This window comes from Pezoporus wallicus, unplaced genomic scaffold (genome assembly GCF_028554395.1).
Source record: "Pezoporus wallicus isolate ANWC-B61680 ecotype Strahan unplaced genomic scaffold, APGP_CSIRO_Pwel_v1 scaffold_7107, whole genome shotgun sequence".
NCBI classification, from domain to species: Eukaryota; Metazoa; Chordata; class Aves; order Psittaciformes; family Psittacidae; genus Pezoporus; species Pezoporus wallicus.
The window spans coordinates 611,752-634,571 of NW_026642114.1; the positions used below are offsets into that span (position 1 = coordinate 611,752).

General features: G+C 37.8%; 1 protein-coding gene across 2 annotated transcripts in view; it reads left to right on the forward strand.

Moving 5' to 3' along the window:
- The window catches only part of KIFAP3 (kinesin associated protein 3), a 69,536-nt gene that overhangs the window by 38,105 nt on the left and 8,611 nt on the right, over positions 1 to 22,820 (forward strand). For both annotated transcript variants that reach the window (XM_057427356.1, XM_057427355.1), the window contains exons 17-19: positions 135 to 220; positions 8,698 to 8,887; positions 13,120 to 13,219. In XM_057427356.1, the coding sequence (XP_057283339.1) occupies positions 135 to 220; positions 8,698 to 8,887; positions 13,120 to 13,219 (376 nt within the window). The remainder of the gene's footprint in view (positions 1 to 134; positions 221 to 8,697; positions 8,888 to 13,119; positions 13,220 to 22,820) is intronic.

The window sequence follows — 22,820 nt, forward strand, 5'->3', positions numbered from 1 at the left end:
GAAGAACACAGGGCTGTGGAGAAAAAAAAAACAAACAAAAAACACAGACACACACACACACAAAAAAAAAACCTCAAAAAAATAACAAACAAAACCCAAACCAAAAGCTCTTATCCTTAACAGTTTCTTTCCAGAGGCTCCAGCGTATCTCATTGACCTGATGCATGACAAAAATGCCGAGATCCGCAAAGTCTGTGACAACACTCTAGATATTATAGCGGTAGGTCTGATTTTTATTTTTGTATCATCTGTCCTTCAAGAACCTCTTTACATGAGATAATTCTAAAATAACTTGCAAATTGGAGATATTTTTCATGCACAACTTTCTAATCACATAGGTAATAGATCATTTTCATGGGACAATGACAATCATTAATCTAGGTTTGTACCAGATTTCTGAAGAGTTGTATATATACCAGTTAGCTTTACACTACAGACACTTTTAAAAGAGTGCTTTTGTACTTAAATAATCACATTACATAAGTATGTCAAGCTTTGTTTCTCAGTTCTCCAGACAAATGGCTCTTGTTACCCAGCAGCTTTTACTCAGCTTTCCTACATCACTTGATGCCAGTTTTTGTTTCAGAAAGAAAATGCAGTCAGCGATCCTGAACCTGGCTGTTTGCTGCTGGGGGAACAGTCAGTATAGTACTGAACTTTTTAATAGCATCTTCAGCCCTTGGATAGGCTTCTTTTAGGTGCATGACTTAGTTTGTCAAAACACAAAGAAATGTCAACATTTTGCAATGTCTTAGGATTATAGACTGTACATAATGTTGGATGTACAGTAGCTGTCATGAAATTAAGTCTTGCAGCCAAAGGAACTTCATGATGAGTCAAGGGTGGTGTCTTTGACTACCTTAATGCTTTTCCTGTCACCTCTTCAGTTGAATTACACATGTTGCATCTTGTTCTGTGAAAAGTTTTATATAGTATAAGACCTAATTTAGGCTATTTTGTTGTCTTCTGTTACACTCATTAGTAATGCCTTCTAATTTAATATTCATCTAAAAAAAGAAGTAAAATGACACAACATTTTCTGTGTTGAAATTCTTTTTATCTGGCTCTAGTTTTTGCTTCATAGAGGTACTGAGTGGAAATCCTGATCCACCTAGTTAGTGGCAGAGTTGCTACTGACATTCTTTAAGGGTAAAATTTTGAGTAAGATGGATATGCAGGTAGTACTTACGTGTGGTGGGCATTATGTTCAGTTACCAAGATCAATTATTTCCAGAGACATCTCCAGTGGAAACAGTTCTAATACTTCTATCTTCTGGGTGAGGCCAGACCATCAGGGTGCTTCCAAGGCTTATTTTATCTTGGGGCCAGTGCAATTTTCAAGTGCCTCAGTTCTTGATTTGTTCATGTTGGGGAGCTTTACAGTGTGGTGCATAGTAGTATCTAGATACTGAAAAATGTTAGCAAAATTATTAAGCAACATTAATTTTATAGAATCTAGAAAAATAAGATATAGCTTCGTATTCAATATTAACATCTGAGTAAAATGGGCTTTCTTTTACCTCTTAAGAAGAGGTAATCTTTATGCTAGCTGCAAGTAAATGAGGGGGGCTATTATAATGGATGGGTAGGGCTTCTCAACTTGCAGGAAGCACTGGACAGGACTTCTAGGGCCTTGAGGAAGAATACAGGGAAGAAATTATGTGGTACTGCTGTTACTGAGGGTACGGGAGAATATAGCAAGCACATACTCAAAGTAGTTTGTGTGGAGTAAGTTGTTATTTTCTCTGGTTGTGGATCAGTGAGTGCCATGCTTAGAATGGTGTTCGCTGGTAAGTTAGAGTTCCCTTTCTAAGAAGGTCTTTTTAGCTTTATTATCTAGTTGCTGAGTTATAGGTTGCAAAAGTGATAACTAACACCATGCCCTGTTGGGAATGGGAAGCACAAATACACCCTCTTTTCTGGAAGAAAGAGAATGCTGCTAACTGATTGCTTTCTTGTTAATGTTGTAAGCTGGCTGCACTCTGTCTCCCACTACCAAAAATCACAGGCAAAAAAGGCATCACATTCTAGATGGTGGCGGGAGAAAATCTGAAACAGTAATTTATCAGAATGTCAAATCTTTATAGGTGTTTTGTCATTCAGCTCAGAGGTGGAGCAGCCTGTAAAAACTCTGAGGTATTTAGTTGTGTAGCAATTTTTACACAAACAGTGTATTCTGAGTTGTCTGAGCAGACATGTTCTTTAAGAATGCTGAAACTTCTTATCTGTGCTAAACCCACAACAAGAAAAAACACGAAGTTTTCAGTCTTGTTGTTCCATACATGCTGACAGGATTAGTTCCTCTGATGATGGAAATCAGAAACTAAATGTTGGAGAATAGAGGTTTGAAAGTAACGTCTTCTCAGGGAGGCAAATGCTTCTTTCAGTCATCAATAAGCTCTATATACTGTGATTGAAGTAATGCTGAAGAAAATCAGATGCCTTATAAGCCTTAGGGGAGATATGCTTTCTGTAGTAAAGTAATTGTCACAGAAATTATGGAAATGTTACACTAGTGATGATTTGTTTAATATAGCTTGGCTGGACTCTGCCGTTGATGAACTGAAACAGATGTGCTGCTTTAACATAGTACGTACTGGGGAGTCACAGTTTTGCACTGGTAGATTCAAGATATCCCTTTTGTCGAAAAGAAAGTCTGCGTTGATAATTTACAAATGCTTCAGTCTTGTGTCATGTGCTGAGTATTGACACCAAGCAGCTAGTTTGGTGTACTTGCACAGCTAAAGCAGGGCAGGTCTCGAGGCTCTGCTGACAGCCTGGAATCAACAGCTGCTATAGGAGTCTTGAGCAAATGAAGTTCCCTTTTCCTCTGCCTCAGAAGCCTGGACGCCTGCAACTCCAACCTTGTGGAAAGAAGTGTCAGCTTACTTGAGATGGTTTTACTCTGTTTGCCTCGGACAACATTATTGAGAGCTCACAGGGCTGTTAATCTCTCAGTTTTCTCATTTCTTTTTCTGCCCCTAGCTCAGCCTTATTGCAGTTAAATTATTTTCCTCATTTATTCAAATGATATTTAATTAACCATAACCAGATTCTTGGACTGTGTAGTCTCAACCTTTCCCTTCCATCGTTTCCCCTCATTTTCCTATTCAGTGTTTTTACGCATTGAATCCAGATCTGCTTGTTTCTTTTATGATCAAGAATGGATCATTATACTTCCTGCAGAAGTAAACCATCTTATAGATAGCTACAGCATTATCCATGTGATTGAGGAAGGACTTCATGCCTAAAGTGTTTTTTCCAGCTCTTATTCTTTGCCCCAGGCATTTGTAATGAATCCCAAATAATGTTTGCCTCATATGCAGAGCTGTATTAATAAACAGTTTGCATCTTTCCCTATTAGCTAAATGCCCTGACACAAATCCTTCATACTGGGAATGCTGGAATGTCGCATAAGAGGCCAGAATGTGCTGTGAACTCTCGGTACTCTGGGATTTAGGGTCAGCTGTGCAAGATGTTGGCCAGCTCTCTTAGAATTAAGAAAGACCACAGGGATTTGGTGTGTGCTTTATTTGAATAGGCAGCATACTCTTAAAATAGATAACCTTTGACTCCAGCTTGGTGTCCTCTTCCCATGAAGAGTGCTGTAATCACTCCAGGAAAACAGATTCTCCCTTCACTTCTCAAGGCTCTCCTATTTGGTAGTGTCTCTTGTTCCCCTGTTATCCCCTAACAATCATGAATACAGAGATGTGAGCAGAATAGCAGCTAGGGTGTGGGCCTGCAGCCTGAACTGCAGACGTATGTTTTCACTGATCAGCTTCTGCATTGTTAAATTTGCAATCAGTTTACTTTGGTGCTGGTAGCTTTTTGTGGCAAAGAGCACGCACCCAGCAGGAAAGGCTGTACCAGCATGAGAAGAATAACCACACTGGAGGAAGCATTAGACCGGGCAGGCTTTTCCTAATAGGGTTATGAGAAGACAAAACCGATCTTGGAGAGATTTCCTTCTAGCATTGGTGCTTGCTCTTTGGAGTTGTAAGAGTAGGAAGGTGAGCTAAACCACTGATCTCCATTAACTTTCACAACAACTTGCCAATGAGATAGATACCATGTGCTCCTGCAAAGCAAAAAAAAAGTTTCTCTATTCAGCTGTTGACAATATAGGAACCCTGTGGATGGCATGCATGTTAGGCAGGCACCTAAATTTAGGGGCCATGTTTACTCTTTTTTTCTGCCTTACTTAAGTTTCATATCACAGGTTTCTGTTTGCTTCCCATCATAATACACTTAGTATGAACCTGATTGTGAAGAAGTGACTCTGGATTGCACAGGTGTTAGAAGTTTTTTTTGGTCTCTGAATGAATTGCCCCCTGGTGGTGCTTACACTAAGGTAGGTGTTGTATACACCTGCAGAAGGTGATCCATAACATCTGTTTCTCTCCTTGGTTTATAGAGGCATATAGTTCAAATGGCATGCCTCCCTTTTGGATAGCCAGACAAGATAAATCTTTCTTAATAAATTTTTAATTTAACCTTTCATGTAAATTGTATGTTTTAGGGATGGCTAAATAATGAAGAATGTAACACATAACCAAGTACAGCCTTGAACACAATGAACATTCTCTTTACTGTATAGCAGCTTTAGTTTAGTATGAGGAATCACTTCAAATGAACCCTATTACAGACCCAATTAAAGGGCAACCACATTAAAGTGAAAAGGAAAATCTGTTTTTCATCAGCTGTGAGAGAACACAAAGCAGATCTGTGTAGCTCTATGTTATCCTATAGTGTGTTAATCAGATACAAGGTGTGACGGAAGCCAGTGACAAAGGGGACCCCTGATAGGGAACAGACATGCTCTGATAATAGGCCAGTTAACGCTTCATAATATTTCAATGGTTCAGTAGTAAACAAAGTTGGAAGCAGAACTTCAAAAAGGATGGCACATTCCTCGCGAAGTCGGACCATACATCTTCTATGACATTTTTGGATTTATGGAAACCGAATGTTAAAAACAGTGATGTCAGGGAGCTCCAAAGAGAATAAAATCAACCTTCAAGATTCCTCCTTTTATGTTTCTGAACATGCAGTGTTGGGGGGAACATGGGGTTAGAGAATAGGCACATTCCTTTTATCACCTTCTTGTTGCCCCAAACACTGCTTTTTTTAGTAGCTCAACATCTAAAAGGACTGAAGAGCACAAAGCTATGTTTGTATCTCTGTGATATTTAGTTTTCTGTTTTAATTTGCAGTAATTCCATAACAAAAAAGGTGTCCTTCATATGTTTAAAATAAACAAACCACTTTTAATAGCTCAAAATATAATTACTGGAAGACTTGCTGTGTTTTACGGAATTGTTTTGCTCTAAACTGCTTTAATTTGGCTTCTTTGTACATTTGGATGTGTTCCTGCATTTACAGCTTTTCTTCCATTCTGATGTTATTCCATTAATCATTTATCCAGTGGTGTTTCTCCACATTTCTGTGGAAAATGTACAGATGTATTCCTGATCTAGCAGTACTGAAATTAACTTGTTTGTGCTGAGGTTATATAAGTTGTTCTAGATGATTGCAAATCATCCTTTTCTAGGATTGCTGCCAGAATGAAACTATTGGCAAAACTGATCACTGATCTGATTCTGGTGCTGTCGCTTCTTTTTTCTTGTTACTTATTCATAATGAAATGCAAGGTACAAAGTAACCACTGCTTGACAGGTAACTTGTGATTTTTAAGTAACCTGCAGATATGTTCAATCTTACAGCTGCTAATTTACCATTCGGTCAATAAGCCTATTTTCCAAAATTTAGATGAATGATTGAGGTAAAATACCTGGGAGTTTTAAGCCTCTTAATATAGGATGGGAAATGTAGAATACACAAATATTCTGCCCTGTTGTCGTTGTCTGAAGAAAAAGTCAGCATCTGAGAAATTTTAACTGTTTTTTTTTAACTTTTTTTGGGGGGGGGGGAGTGGTTGTTCCTTTTTTTTTTCCCCTCTTTTTTTATTTATGATGGTACAGAGAGAGTTGATATATATTTGTGACAGACATTCAGTATGTTCAGACAGTGGAGTAGGGTGGAACAATGATGTTGGGCAAGCAGGATTCATTTTGGTTGAAACTTTGGGTAGATCAGCATGTTTTCAAAGTGCATTCATGGTTTATATGAATTAGGTAAATTAGCTGATGGCTTTTTGAGAACTTTTAAAGGTAAACAGGATTCAGCTTTCCCACAGATTAGTGTAATTTGCTCTTTGTTAAATTTGTGTATTTCCCCCCACTTCTTTACAACCGTGATTTCTGGGAATAGTTTTCTTAAGACTGCAGTATGATTTCTGGCAATTACAAGGTATTTCTCTAAAGGTTGTAAGTAATTCACAGCTGCTGGAGGCTGACATAATAGCCAACAGTTTAGCTCTGGCAGATGCAGCAAAGGAGATGCTTCCAAGATGCTAGTCAGATGTCATCATTGAAAGTCATGGGTTGTTTTTATGGGTCATTTTATAAATCTCAGTGATGAGCTTGCTTTTTCCAGGGCAACTCTTGTTTTGCACTATTGCTTCTAGCCTTTCCTTTTAATCAAGAGTGAAAGTGGGGGAAGGAAAGATCAAGAGGCAGAAATAGCATGAGATGTTCTTTTACCAAACGGTATAAGGCATAGGGGTGTGTGTGATGTTTTGGGAGTTTTGTTTGTTTTTCTGTCTCTCCCTAAGGCTGCTGCATTACTGACAGAAATCTGGAATTTTAGTTGAGCTCACTAGGCAGTGCAAATATCTATGGATCCCACAGGTGATACTTGCTTTTTGTATGGAAGTTATGCAGAAGGGCAGGTTTTTGGACAGGACTGCTTGCATGCCAGGATGGTGCAGAGGGGAGTTAGAAGGGTCTAGTAATCGGTGTGGATCAGAGGTGTCATTGGAGAAATTTAGAACAGTGCTGCAGACTAAGAAGAGCCCCACATCTACAGGTATTTGCATGGATGTCCCAGCAAAAGGGAGCTTACATTCTGCTGTAAGCCAAGAGGAACAAACTTGCTATTTCCTCAAATAAAACAGTTTTAAAACCTACTACCATAAGATAAAGGTTTGTGGTTGCATGGCATGACTTGACATCCCATGAAATTTTGGATGCTCTAGATACTCATTAGGAATGTCAGAGCACCTTCTGCCAGAATGACAGGGCCAGCTGGTTATTGTGTTGTCAGCCAGTCAGAAGGGTGGAAAATGCACAAGGTAGAGAGTGTTTTACCTGTGCCAGGCTAGAAGCAGTAAAGACAAGGTAGGTTGAATACTAAGTCAGTTTAAAAACTCAAGTTCAGTCTGTAGGGGTTTTGGAAGTTTAACCTGAGCTGCTTAGCCTAGTTATTCTGTCTTCACTGCTATTTTTTGACTTCCAGTAATAGACACATCTACTTTTGCATGTCTAGCTGGAGCTGTTCAAGAAATTACCACTTCCTAAGCCAGGGCATTGTCGCTAATTGTGTGAATGTTTTTCATCCCCTTCAGGGCTAAATAAAACAGATTTTAAAATCTTTCAACTATTCCAGCTATATCTCCAGGGAAAGTCTGTCTAGATCAGGTATTAATCAATGTGAGAGTTAAATGGTTTTCAGTTTTTCTCTCCTTTGTAGTTTAGCTGTAAGACAGCAAAGTGAGACCTGTTTCACAAGAACATTTCTTCCTACAATTAGAAACTCTGTGGTTATGAACCTTGTTCCTGTTCACAATCCTTTGATTAAAAAATTACTATTCATGGTGCATTATTTGTGAATCTTCCCAAATTAATTCCATCTGCAGATTTCATGTTGATGAGTTTCCTATCGTTAGCTGTGGCCTATTTTTCCAGTAATATTGAGAAACTTAGTATTATCCACAGTTTTGTGTTCCCTCAGTGGTAATCAACAGCCCACATAGTCTGGTCTGTTTTAGAAGAGTCTTCTAAACAGCTGATTGCAGTGTCCAGAGGCTATGTCACTTCCTTATGGTGCCTCTCTATATTGAATATCACATCGCTTGAGTGCAGTTAGGCTGTAATCCAGATTGAAATTTCATGCCTATGTTTTGTTTCCATAGTGGTTGGATCCTGTGTCCTGTTGTCCTCAGCTTTCTGGGGAAGCTGATTTCAGATTTTAGTGTTGTATCTTGGGTTCCTACATCCTCTTTATTACAAATGTTGTGCACCATTTTTGTATTTAATATTAATCATAAAAATCCATTATAAAATTTGACAAGAAGTTGAAAATTAATTCCCGTCTTACTGGACCTCATGAAACACGATACAAAGTCATGGGTTTTATCAGAACTCTTGTATTTTCTAGTAACTGGTTGTCCTAATGAACATTCCCTTAATGAGGTATTTTGCCAGTGTTAGTAATTAAGTACTAAAAAATTGAAAATTGGCAGTAATTGGCTCTTCTTGATAGACCAAATGACAAGACTGTGATGATGGAGCTTCCCTGCTCAAAGTAGGATATTTTTTCTGGATGGTGTAAAGTTACAAACCAAGAAGGGAAGATTGTACTGCTGCGTGTACAAAACCAGGATAATGCCTAGTGCTTGCAAAATCATTCTCTTTTTTTCGCTAAAAGAGCTCTGCAAACTGAATAGAGGATTTAAGTCACTGAGCCCTGAAACTGACATCTTTTACTGACATTAAATTCCTCTGCTATTTCCCATTAAATCAAACAGATTTGTCTGTCCCCCATCCTAAAATACTGTGTGGTGATTTTTAACAGGAATACGATGAGGAATGGGCTAAAAAAATACAGAGCGAGAAATTTCGATGGCACAACTCTCAGTGGCTGGAGATGGTGGAGAGTCGGCAGATGGATGACAGTGAGCAGTATCTGTATGGTGATGATCGTATTGAGCCCTACATCCATGAAGGGGATATTCTGGAAAGACCTGACCTCTACTACAATGCAGGTAAGGCTGCATATATTAGTATTCGGGACTGGGATTGCTACTTCTGTGGAACAGGAGCTTGATCTGGGGCTGTGGGGAGAACTTGCTGACTCAAACCAGTTGGACAGTTGCCCGCCTGTGTCACTGGGAGGAGCATTGATGCACACTAGCCAGAGATGGACGTGGCCTTGTTAGGATGTTAATGATGGATTGAGTACTGTATATCTGTCATCTTATGAAGTGCTACAGGTCTTCAGAAATATGAGTAGACCTGTCTGAGAGGTAATGGACTGTGATGACTGATCTGAATAAAGGTGGCCCAGCCTTGTTCTTCATACCTATTTCTTGTGTGCATAGCTTCTTTGCTTTGCAAACACAAACCTTTTTTTCATCCCTGTTAAATTCACAGCTATGGGATTTGATGCTGAAATTTGTTTTGCCTTTTGTACTAGTCCTGTGATGGATTTTTGTATTGCAGATCTTGATGAAAGACTTCAGCTGAGCTACATCAAACCTGTAGATTCCTTAGCAGAGGCAATCATTGTGTGACTTTCAGCTAACCTGTTTGTGTGATTTTTGCTGTCTTTTATAGGGAGGGAAGTGTGTGAATCTCTTCTGTAAATACTTTTATTTTTCAGTTCTTCATATGAAAATGTTTTATTACTTGATAATTTGAAGACGTTTGTTTAAAAAAAAATTCTTAAGGGTAGTCATGTTCTTATTTGAGATGAACCCAAACACATGCACAGTAGCTCATAATGACACAGTTGTGGGAGATCTGAAGTGGAATCTCTCTCTTTCTGTAAAGATTTTATGGTTACTAAGAAAATAGAAATTGCCATACTGGATTAAGACAGTGATGTGTCTAGTCCAATATTGCCAACTGTTTCAGAAAAAGGTTCAAAAAGTTCTGCTGGAGACAGTCATGAAATAATTTGCCCACCGGATAAATATCTTCATAACTTTTCATAACTCAGAGTTGGCTTTGCTCTCGGATTTGTGGTTATATCCTTTTCAAAGTCCTGGATGACTGTGTGCTCATGGATTTATTTTTTATTTAATTGCCGGTTTGAGTCTGTGGGGTTTTTTATTTTCCATATAAGTGTCCAGTCCTTTGCTATGATGCATGAGTCACAGAACTCTCTCACTCGACGATGAATTTGCAGGAATAGTAATAACAAAAACAAAACCACTAAACCCCATAAGCTTTCTTTGCAGTTGCTGTGAGAAAATAGTTGTGCAAGATCTCAGAACTGTTTAAAAAATTATTCTGAAAGAGTACCAGATTTTAAGGATTTTTTTTTCTTCTACTTTTGATTATATATGCAGCCAAAGCAACCTGTCCTTTTAGTGGTGTGTTTTTACTTTTTGAATCCTGTAGCTTTATCTTGCTCTACTAGACCTACAAGGTTACCAGTGTGAGCCATGTGTTATACAGTACTTTTATTACATCAAGTCTGCTTTGGGCTTCCAAAGTTAAATATGTGCAGCATGCCTGTTGTAGTCTCCCCTTTACAGGTATTAATAATAAACTTTTGCTTATTTCATAGAGCCATTTCTCTTCCCAAGAGTGTGAGCTAAACAGAGTGGCATCACTAACACTGAATTTCCTGGCTTTTAATCATTTATGTTACAAGCTTAACATTATCTGAACAAAGATTTTCCTACTGGAATTGATATTTGACTGAGAAGGAGAGGCAGATTTCCAATGATATGTTCTGTTGATGTTTGAAAAGTGCTTTTGTTTTTAAAGGTGTAAGAGTAGATGGTTATATTAAAAATACAGATTCACTTCTTGGGTTCCTTCCAACAAGTGCCAGCAATGGCGTGCTTCTTAAGTCTACTAGATTTATACTTTTGAGACATAATATTCTTTTGAAAAGGCTGCAATTGTACCAATTGGAGTAGGCATTTGGGTGTCTGAAGGACAGAGCATGACTTAGTCAAAAAATAGCAGAAATACAAATCTTTGTGCAGTCAGAAATTAAACACTGTGTTTCAGTTTGATTTTAGAAATGACCTGCACTGATGGTTGATGCTCAGTACAAGTCCTCCCTTAGCCATAAAAGTTCTTGAGTTCACTGATGGATGGCAAGATGATCCTTATTGCCGTGATATGCCAACATCTCTCTTGCACAGTAACTTGAACTTACATGAAAATCTCTGTAGGATCTCTGAAGTCACCTTCATAAACTCAATGTCTCTCTTGCTCTGAAAGTACATAACCCTAATTTATGTTGAAATGTACATAACAACAGATGTCCTTTAACTGTATAATCATATTATGCAGCTGTTGCTATCCATGTGCTTTCATTTTTCTATAAATTCCTGTGAACTATAACTCTTGAGTATTATGGTTTGAATGTTAGCAGTCTTGATTGAAGACACTTTAAGTAGTGGTACTTCTAGCCTTAAAGTTAAAATGTAGTGCTTTCTTTATTAATATAAAGATAAATGTTATTTTAAGGTCTCTCTGCTTTCAGATAGGTCGTAACCAAACCTGACTGTTTAAAATACATAGTCGCTTAAATTGATTGGTTTTGATCTGAAGTGCTGCAGGTATGTAAGTGCTAATGTTCTCCCTTATTTATTTTCTGTGAAAAATACAGCATAGGTGGTGAGTAAGGAAAACTTGGCACAAGTGTTAATAATAGCCATTTCAACTTTCCTCATTTTTGGTCATTTTACATCCATATGATATCACAGGGCACTCATGTCTTGGTGAATATGCTGAAAGACAGTAATGACTGTCTGTGTCAGATTACTTGCTTGTCAAATAATACTCTTCTACGTACTGTATACACATGTATACAATTAGAATATATCCATGTACAGCTATCTTATGCTGCTAAAATGTAGTCTGATCATGGCTAGCGTTTTTCATTTACAATCTGTTGCATTGTATTCAGTCACTTTCCCATGAGGTATTATCTTCTAAATGAATCACTGTAGCACCTCATCAAATGTCTGTTAGAGATCTAGATGTGTCAATTCTATTCCTTTTATCATTTGTCACTGTATTATCTTCAAAAAACATCAGGTAAATTCATAAAGCACTGGGAGATTTGTTTGAATGCCTGAGTTGTCATCTTTAAGCCCTTGTGTCTGTAAGTAACTTTCCACTGCTTCCTGCACAGGCAGTTTTAGTAGTTTCAAAACCACAGAGGTTAAGCTAAGTGGCCTGTGACTCCTTGGATCTTATCTCTCTTTAGAGTGGAAAGGCATTTGTAACTTCCTAGTCATCAGGAATATCTCTCTTTTCTGTTGAACTATTAAAATATCAGTCTGAATGTACCTGTTTCTGCTGTTTTCTGTACTACAAATCTGGGATTGTTTTCATACAGTTATGGAGACAAACTGATGTAGGGTCAGTTTTGATGAAATAAGTCACTATCTGATTAGTGCCTATTGCTAATTACCAAGTAAGAACTCTGTCCTTAATATTAACAAGAAATGTTTTGTGAATGGTAACAAGAAAGAGTTAAGCTGGGCTCTCATTCAGTTGGGGTCAGTTCACTGTCTTTACTTCAAAGGCACTGTGGATTTACACTGATATAACAGAGGGGAAACATTAACCCCTGATTTTCTTTCTTCTAAAGCAAGCAGACACTGTGAAGCCTTCAAGGAATACTAGTGGATTTACTGCATCTTCTTATGCTAGTGCTTTAATATACAAGAAGCAAAAAAACCCACCCTTTAATCTATGTTCATGAGAGGATATCATGTGAAAAGACCACCCTTTAGGAAATAGCTAGAAGACATTAAAATATGGGGAGCGAAAAAAATAGATTTGAAGTTTTTGAAGCTTTTCCTTTTTTTCTTGATTAGTTTTGAGAGGTACAGTGGTAAAGGATAGAGTCTGAGCAAGTAAGACCTTTGCTGCTTTTGTGCTTTTTTGTTGCTGGCCAAGATTAATATTTGACCCTTCTCATTACTTCTTCTCTGGGCTCACTTTCATGATGAGGTAGACAAGTTTGGTCTCAATATAACTTTTACAGGCCTAAGGAAGAAGGGGTAAGAGAGTATTTCTTAAATACATCTTGTCTTCAGAGCAATGGGCTGAGCTACCTGAAGTCCAAGTAAGGTTTCTTGGAATTGAAGTTGCTGTTTTTCAGTATTTTTGTTGCTTTAAATTCCTCCAAGAAATATTGCAAGTTGCTAATGAAATCCTAAGACAAGCACAGATTGTATTACCTGCTTGCCCTGAAGTCCTGCTGCTTCATACAGTCACTGTATCTTTCTTGGTTTTATAGATGGCTTAATAGCCCCTGATGGAGCAGTGAGTCCAGATTTCTTCAGTGATTACCATCTTCAGAATGGAGACCTCACTGGGCAGCATCCTTTCTCTAGCAGGTAAATTGATCTTCTTAGAGAATGCATAGAATCTAACAATGGCTATTCAGATTGCTTCACAGGGCTTCATTTGTTTTGCCCTCATAGCAGAGGGAATGGTTTACACCGAAGAAGAAGCTGTCTGAATTACATGCTTCTTTTTAGCATGTTAACACACATATTGTAATAGAATCATAAAATCATAGAGTAGCCAAGGTTGGAAAGGACCTTAGCTGTACAATAGAAAAGTAAAACTAGAGCATACAGTTATTTACCTGTTATGGCAATTGCTCAAATACTATTTAGACATTATTATTTGGAAATATCTAACAAGAAGCTTGAGATGCTGATTACCTAGGAGACTAGTTTCCAACATTCTTAAATCGTTAAAAATAAGCTTTGTTTAGCTGCAAAAACTATTTGTGTGGGGTTTGTTTTTTGCTTAGGTTGGGGAGTTTGGTTGGGTTTTTTGTTTGTTTTGGCTTTGTTTTCTTTGGAGGTTGTTTTGTGTGTGTGTGTGCATGTTGGGTTTTGGTGTTTTGTCTGTTTTGGTGTTTTGGGTTTTGTGGAGGTTTTTGGGTTTGTTTGTTGGTTTGGTTCTGGTTTAGGTTTTGGTTTGTTTCTTTGTTTGTTTTTCACTTAACCCAAGTTTTCCTGAGGTATTCTCATTTAGATTATCGAGGGCACTTACTCTGAAAATTTGCTAGATGAGCAGAAGATGTGGACTTGACTTGTGGGAAATGTTTCTCTGAATTCCGCCTTTGATCAATAACCTCTTCTTCTCTGAATGTTAACAAGCTGTTGCAGTTTGAATTTCTAAGTAGACCTCTCCCACAGATTCTAAATAGAGAAGACTTATCTGAAAGAATGGAATCTTCATAGATCCCTGTTGCGTTTAGGAAGTGCCTTTTATGCGCACTCAGTATGAAATATTTAAAACGCTTTACAGTAGTGATACAGAATTCACTTCAACAGGATGCTGTCTGGACTTGCCCAGCCACGTGGTTGAAGTTGTTTCTTTCCAAAAGAAGAAGGTTATTTTCACCACTTGGAACTTTAGTCATCATTTGTAAAATATGATTAATTCACAGATGTACAGCTGAAGCAAAAAAGATTTTTCTCCTTTATTGTTGCTTCTTGTAGTTGTTAAAGGGCAGTGGATGGTTACACTTGTTTATTTTACCTGTAATGCACCAGAAAGCAGAACATTTGTCAAGGGGTGGAATGGTGATAACACTTTTAACAACAAATTAAAATAACAAAAATGCTCAGATCAGGAAAAAAAAGGAGGACTTGAGAAATAGATACTCTTGGAAAAAGGAAGTGTTTATAATCAGTAAAGATCAAGTTCAGATTAGTGTGTAATCCTTTGCACTGAGCCTATATTTGGGAAAGGAATACTGGAGCTGATAGCTTCCAAATGCACAACCTTTGTTTCAGAGCATCCAGGCATCACCAGGAGAAACTGAGGGAAGTATGAGCTATATGCTACCCTTGGAGTCTTACTATATGATTTACCATTTTAAACTTTAAAATAGACACAAAACCCAGGAGATGACAGATTTCTGTATCAACCAGAATACTGTATGGGTATGTGGTCCCAACAGCCTTCATGCCCCCTTGGAGATGGGGGGAAAGGTGTGTAGAGTGAAGCTTGTGGACTCCTTTGTTTCCGATAAACTTAGGTATGGCTCCAGTCAAGATGCTTTTGTTTTGCCAGAAAGCATTCAGCTGGGAAGAAAAATATCTTGAGTGTCCTTGGGTTAAAGTAGGTCACTGTACCTCAAGTTGCAATCCTTTATCCGGGAGCTACATTAGTAAATAGATTTTTTTAATCTGATTGTATTCAACCTAAAATTAGTAGCAAAATACATCTGGTATATACCTAGTTAAATTAAGTATTTGTAGAATTTTCTTGCAATGTCTCAAGGCATTTTGGAGCTCACCTTGAGAAAGAAAACAGAGAAAATGCAGTTTAGGTAATGACTAACTTGGTAATTGCCTGTTGAAGATAGATGGCCTCTGTAAATATTCAGATTTCTCACTAGAATTCTGTTTTCTAGGGAAACTTATTTTGATATGATTGCTCCGTGGATTTATCTGCAGTCCAGACACCCAGTCTAATTGGAAACAGTGTAGACTGCTGCGAATGTTCTCTCCTATTTGTAACAGAGCAGGACTGAATTGTTTGATAGAATAGATACTGGCAGTCAAATGGCGAATCCTAGTTTTCAGATGTGTGTCATTATCGTTTTGAACTTCTTGGCGCCAGAAGCCAGGATTTCCTGATGCTTAGAGCTAATGTAAAATGCATTAGTGCTCCAAGGCATGAGCCATGGAATTGCCAGTCCCATGAGTTTGAAGAGCCAGACCTTCCCTAGTCCCCCAATCTGAATTGGTGTTGGAAGGTAAAACCATACGTGCTAGAGAGCCTAATTAAAAATAATAGCAGCAAGTCAAGGCTCTTTTTATGTGTTATATAGTGTACATTTCATCCGTACCAAAACATAATTCTAGGGTATTTTTATGCTTACAGTTTAAAGCTAACAAGAACCTTATGTCAAGGATTTATTTTTAACCAGTTCCAGCTTTTAATAAATCAAGATTTTTGTTATAAAAATGGTTCATTTTTCTATTATTAATGTTTGGAAATGTTTTCCAAAACTTTTTTAAAGCAAGCTGAGTTATGATTTGCATAGGCATCTAGCAAGTTAACAGTAACATTTTTTTGTGAGTTCAAAGAGAAATGACCTAATAATGAACATATTTCTGATGTTTTCATTTGTTACACTTTTTTGTTACACAATTATTTGTTGTGCCTGTGTCTTCTGGTCCTGGCCTTTTATATTAGGCTTTTTAATTCTGTAATAGAAAAAGTGGTTTGTTAAGCGATGAGGTGAGTTCTGAAGAAGTCTCTTCTTTCATTTAAGACCACCCTGTAAAGTTTGAGGTAGGTGACAGTCATGAGCTGACTTCTTGCTACTCAACTTTGAGTAATCCTTTTTTCTCCTTTCTGCATTGCTATGAGGAAAACTTAGGATATGTTAAGTCTTCAATGTCTCTGAGGTTATTTCCTATTCTTGCAATGTGCTTAGACTGAATCAGGACTTCTCCTTGCCTCTGGGAAAGCCTTAAGAAGTCAGACAGAAAGACTCACCTTTTTAGTGCCTGCATGTCACTGAGAAGCTGATCTAGTGTTGAAAGTGTTGCTGCCCCCAGTGTGTTACCAGGGCTTGAGTGTGTTCTTCTCACCGGCCCTATTTTTTTTGGAGCCAGAGAAATGGTCTGTGAGGAGAGGTTTTCAAGGATTGCAACCAAACTCAAGTTGCCTTGAAGATTTTCCCTGTGAGCAATACTTAATAATATTTGTTTAAGGCAGCTCAGCCCACAACAGCTGTCATACATTAGGTTGTTATACCAGTTATACTGCATTGAGCAGATAGTGAGAACCATGTGCTTCCTTGGTTGTAGGATGCTAGTTCTTAGCAGAGGTGTAGGACAGCCTCTGCCATTACAATTCCACCAAGTTACACTGAGGAAAAATCAGAAGAATTGGAGCAGTGGCATTATCCAGATGTGCAGCTGATGAAGTGGTTGACTTTCCTGTAACCTAGTAGGGGTATCAGAACCATCTCCTGTGGAGTCCCTGTCCCAGGGGATACTGGACCTACATACCTAGATCTGCTGCACAGTCTCAGGCAGGTAGGAAAGCCCTTTTTTTTTTGAAGTCAAGCAAAACATAACTTTAAAAAAGTTAAGGTATTTATAGGCACCTGCTGGGTTAGCACAGAGGGGTTTTTCCCCCCCATTATTTTTTAAGAGGGAAACATGGAGTAATAGTATTAGCAGTAAGAACATCTCTACGTATGGCAGGTTAGGTGGAGTATCTTAAGGACTGCATTTTTCAAAGACATTGCCTTCCCTTCACAGGGTTTCTTGAACTTTCCTTTGAAACCTAGAGACTGACTACTGTCAACAGTTGAGAATGTTACTCTCCATTACTGATTTCTGCATCATGAAGTACACAACAGCTTTGAATGCAATTGTAAAAGTATCTACCCCTAAGTTCAGTTTGCCATTTGCTTGCAGGTTTGCTATTCTGGATGTATCCTGAAACAGAGTTAACTGTTTCTGGTACTTGTCAGCATAAAGGAGAAGCAGCACATAATAAAGATGTGGAAAGTTGCCATTTTTGTAATGCTGCCACCCTCACTTTAGGGACTGAAGACATTATTAGAAATCAAAATGCTTTGTTTCTTGTAAGCTAGTTTGTGTGTTTTGAAGCTTTAGTTTACAGCTCTTATTTCTGAACTATATTCTTACTGGAATTTTACTGCTGTGTATGATGTCTATAAATAGAATTATTTCAGAATAATGTACACAGAAGCAGTGATAAAATACATAAACAGCATCTCTTGTTTTCCTCAAAGACTGGGAGCAGAATGCAAACAGATTGTAAGGTATGTTTTCCATTCAGCAGAAAATACATGCTGAGGAGGTTGTTTTGACAGCTTGTATCCAGGTTTTTTCATTGGCTATGAAAAGACTTTTGTGATTAGATTACCAGCTTTGAATCATCTTACTGTCTTTGAGAAACAGATGGACATTAGGCATAGATTTGAAATTTTCATCTGTTATTAAAATCTGTATTCAAGGCTCTGGTTCTGATAACTCTTAATAGAGAGTGAAAGTTTTATGATTGTAGCAAACAAGAAGTCCCTCACCTTTGGCTGATGTGATGACAGCTTAGTGTCTGAGCTGCAAGGGATAAAGACCAGCTTAAAGACATCTTCAAGAATCTGTTGCTATTTGTCAAATTTTAATAACCTTCTTGAGACTAATTACTTTAAACTACAAACATAATAATGATGGCTAAATATCTTATAATAAAGATATCTACAGTTTTTTTTTTTACCCTTTGGGGAACAGACCACTTTTAACCTTTCCTGGCAATAACTAGATAATGATACAAACTTTAAGTGCAAAAGCTAATTTTTTGTTCATACCTTCATCAGAGTTCCCAAGTCCTTTGTCTGTAGCTTTAGAAAGTTTAATAGTTAGGAATGCTGGAGCTAGCCAAAATTTTTTATTTCCCTCATCCTGAGGAAGTTTTCTCCTGTACAGAATCCTTGAACCTCTGATGTAGCAGAGCTGCCATTGCACAGTCTTCATTTTTACTAAGACAAGGCGTTTCTCTGTGTGTGCTCGCATCTCTCAACATAGATCTGATTGAAACTTCTTCCCAGGAAGCAGTGAGGTTTGGCATGTCAAGCAAAACCAGTTTTATGGGGTGACTGTCCTTGGTGGAACATCTTTCCTCTTGCCTGGATTTACAGCCTAAAACTGTAGCTACATTTCTTCTTTTTGCCATGGCAAGGTCATTGCGATATTTTGTGAACTAAGTATATGGAGCCAGCACCTTGCGGGCTGCTCTGCATTGACTTCTGTTAAGTTGTGTGTGTCTCTGGGAAGAACAGGCGTGTATAACAAAGCTGTTGTGTCTTGGGTCGACAGAAGCTGTGGTGATGCGGGCTTCAGTAATACATGTCTGTAGGTCCTGGTGGGAGCACAGGGAAGACTGTTACTGTGACTTACTTTATCTCTAGTTACATTACCCACATGTAATATCTGCCTGTGCTAAATGGCCACATTCAATGGCGAGAATAGTCATATGCACAGACTTTTTTGCTTGGGTACACTGTTGAAAATCAGATGTGAATTTTCAAGGGGAAAGACATAGGTCTGTAGCCTTCCATTCATGTTGACTCCTGCAAGGTCATGTGAACTCCCAGTCATGAGCTACAGCTGAATAGCTTCTGTTCAGGTCAGGTACAGGAACAGCATCAGGCACTGGCAAATGCTCACTTTTTGAATGTTTAGCAAAATGTTTTTAAATGGTTATATCTGTAACTTAAATTCTACATCAACATTTGTAGCTATCTTACATGTAGATCCTCATCTTCAATTATATTTGCTAAGAGCAGTCACATGTTGTACTTCTCAAGCATTGAGGATTTAATCTCTTCCTTGTTTTAGTCTTTAAACCATACAGGATATATTGCTGAAATAAAGAACCTTTGTAAGGACTGAAAGAGTTGGTGACTCTGTTCTGGAGTATTTCTCATCCATGTCACATTTTCAGTGATGTGCACAGTTTATTTAGAAATTTGAACATTCGCTTTCCAGCCTTTCAGCAGTTAAGTGCCATGTTGAAGGCCATCTCTGAAAGTGAAAAACTAATACATTAGTAGACAGTAAAAGTGAGCTGCCTCAGGCAACCCTTACAGCTTTCAGTGGTAGAAGAAACTTTGTTTAATGGTTCTTGGGAAAATTTGCTTAGATAAAAAAACATGATCTTGTGGGGTCTGTGCTACAGTAGATTTGAAGGTATCCACATCTCTCTCCTCATTATTTGAATAAAGGCTATAATGCTTTCCTGTCTAAGAGGTGGACACATAGTCAATCTAAAATATTTTAACTAATAGAAAAAAGCTAATAAAGTGCAAGTTATTATGATTCCACTTTTAAGCATTTTACCATAGTGATATTTCTTACAGTTCTGTGCCTTTTTTCTTTTTCATACTTAAACTTTATTTTAAAACAAAACATCAAAACCTTTTTGCCATTGCAGTGTGTTCAGCAGAGTTGTACTCAGCTTCTACCATTTGGACAGTATTTAATTTGCAATTCCCAAGAGAATCAAATTAGGTTTTATTGGTAAATTGGGCCTATAACCTTGTAGGCAGGTTTTATTAGCTTATCACACATCAGTATTAGCAAATTGTAAATCCCACTGAAACGAATTTGAAAAGGACTTAAAGAGAAGCCCAGAACCAATGAAGTTCTTGGACACAAATATGGGGGTTTTCAGCTTTGTTTTGTGGGGTGTTTTTTTTTTGTTGTTGTCGTTGTTGTTGGTTGTTTTCTGTTTTTTAATCTCACAAAAATTTTGTTAGTGGTAGTAGTCATATCTTCTTTTTAAATCATATTCTGTTGTTATAACTGCCTACATGTTTAGTTTTAAATAAGTTAAACTGAATATGGTCAGCAGGATTCCCCTAAATTTCTAATATGGCTTTATATGGCTTGATATAACAGGGATAAAGCACGCTTCTCATTTGGACAGTACAGCATTTACTGACTATTTGTGTGAAACAGGCAGGTAAGTTTCTTTTAGTTCATCAGTCCGTGTTCACGTGGTACATGTGCTTGGCATTAAGATCTTGCAACTAAAATATAGTAAGAAGGAAGCAGGAACTGCTGCCTTTCGGAGGGTTTTGATCGAAGTCTGGAACAAGCTTCTTGAAGGACTTCACCTGATTTCTTCAGATCCTGGATCATGGCCTAAGCCAGAATTCACCGTGTAGTTGTTTTCCTTCAGTACTTAAATGTGGGAGTGGTGCTTCCAGAACATGGCTAAGAGCTCTTGAATGTGAACTTGAGTTTCTTTATTTCTAGTTTGTAATAATTTGTTTCTGCACCAGTACTAAACTAGTTATTTCTTTCCCTGTTTTATTTTTTTTTTAGGTAGTGGTCATATTCCCTGCTAACTGTTGTTTTTGGGTTTTTTTTTTGTTTATACTGTTTTCTCAAAGCAGTGTTTATAAAAATGAAATACCGCAACCTGATCATATTACAATCCAGTTTAGGTGTCACTAATTTAGGTATTTGACCAAATTATGCTGTTATGATGTGGACAGCTTTGGTAGCATTTTTGAAGACGAGGAGTCTGATTATTCAAGGGGAAGATTTTCGTCTCTGACCCAGATTAACCAGTGAGTTTTTCCTGGAGTTTGAAGGTCTGTGCATACTGCACCTCCAAAGGATTAGGGTCCAGCACTACCTGTGATTTGTGCATATCCAGAAGAGGACAATATTCTTCATATCCAGTATTCAATATACGGCAACTTTTTATGTGCTTGGGTGTTTATTATTATTATTCTCTACTTGGACTGTATCAGGAGAAGCTTCCAGGCAGTTCTTCTTGTATCCCCCAACATGCAGACGATGTCCACAGTTGCAGCACACAGAGCTGATGGTCAAGATGGGCAGGGAACCAAAGTCAAGGAGAAGTGAGGTTACTCATCCAAAGTCAAGTGCCAGAACCTGGAATTAGAGCAGTGCTCTCCTGTTGGTGCTTGCAGTGCCACTGTGACTGGACCACACCACTTCTCCAAGGTGTGTGGTCCGTATCGTGAAGGATCATGTTGCACTTGCTTCATTTGCTGTAAGAGCTGTTGAATTGCTCTGAACAATTACACTAGTATGCTGAGAGATGAAATAGCTTGTTTGGGAGTATTTTTAAAGGTGCAATCTTTTCAGCAAGTTGCAGATGCCGCTTGGGAAGAGTTAGCATTGAGGTTTTAATGCACTTCAACTCTTCTGGAATATAGGATGCTTGGGCCTCTTTCACTTGCAGTCACTTCTTTAACATTTTTTTTAGTTGCTTTTTATTTTATTATATTCCACCTGCAGTTGGCCTCATTTAACCAACATGGTTATGGCTATATGTGGCTGTTAAGAATTTCAAAAGAATACCAAAATGCTGCAGCAGTTAGCTTAAGTCCTTTGGAATGTCTTAACTAAAAATACCCCAAACCTGGGTCTGTCTCTTCTAAAATGTAACATTAATTAATTCCCACGTTCTGTCTTCCACTCTTAGTCCCTCCAGATGTGCTACTAGAAATAGACTGGCTCCCTGGTTACAAGCCATCTGGGCTCTGTAAACTGATTTGCACTTATATTAAACAATAAGTGAACAGAATGCGGAAGAGTTATTAAAGCATATGTACATTACTTATAAATCTCAAAGTAAAATATTAAAACACAGTAAATGGGAATGGAATGTGCAAATGAAGAGCTGCTTGTTTTAATGAGTTTAGCTGTGACCTTCTCAATTTCATCCAAAGAAAAGAATTTTATTTTTCACTTAAAAAAAAAGGGGGGAAAAAAAAAGGAAAAAGAAACTATAAAACTGCTTACAGAAGTATCTGAGACAAAAACAAGGAAATATAATGTTCTAAACTTGACTGGTCCAAACCACTCAAGCTGCTGTGACAGCTCATAAAACTGAGAGTAGTTTTTAACTGGACTCTGTTTTACATTGCCAGAGTGAATTTTCCTTGCAGGAAGTAGCCAGAAGGTTTATTTAGTTTCCAGACTGCTGCTTTGATCTTTCCATTCTGTCACTTCTCAGGTTACATAGCCCTTTTTCACTGCAGTAAATCTGCAACAGTTAATGAGAATAAAATTTCCTCCTTCTCACTGATCGCATGCTGTTAAATGCCAAACCACAGCCAGCAGCATATTTGCAGAATTTGGCCGCACTGTACAAAAACAGCACAATCAGTTTAATCTTGTTGGTTTTGTAATTCATTTTATTGAGCTTTCTTTTTTCAAGTGACCTATTTTATCAAGACAAGTGGTTGCAAGGCCAGACCTGGAAGAAAGATTTAAAACTGTAATAAAGCAAAGGGTGTTTTGTATGCTTTGTATAAGCATGCTCACAAAATTAAACCTACAATGAGTAGTTTTAAAAACTCTTGTGTATCAGTGGGATATTTCTTATGGCTATTATCTGAACTGAATATGTGCTACAAACAAGTCTCTAGTATAAAAACTA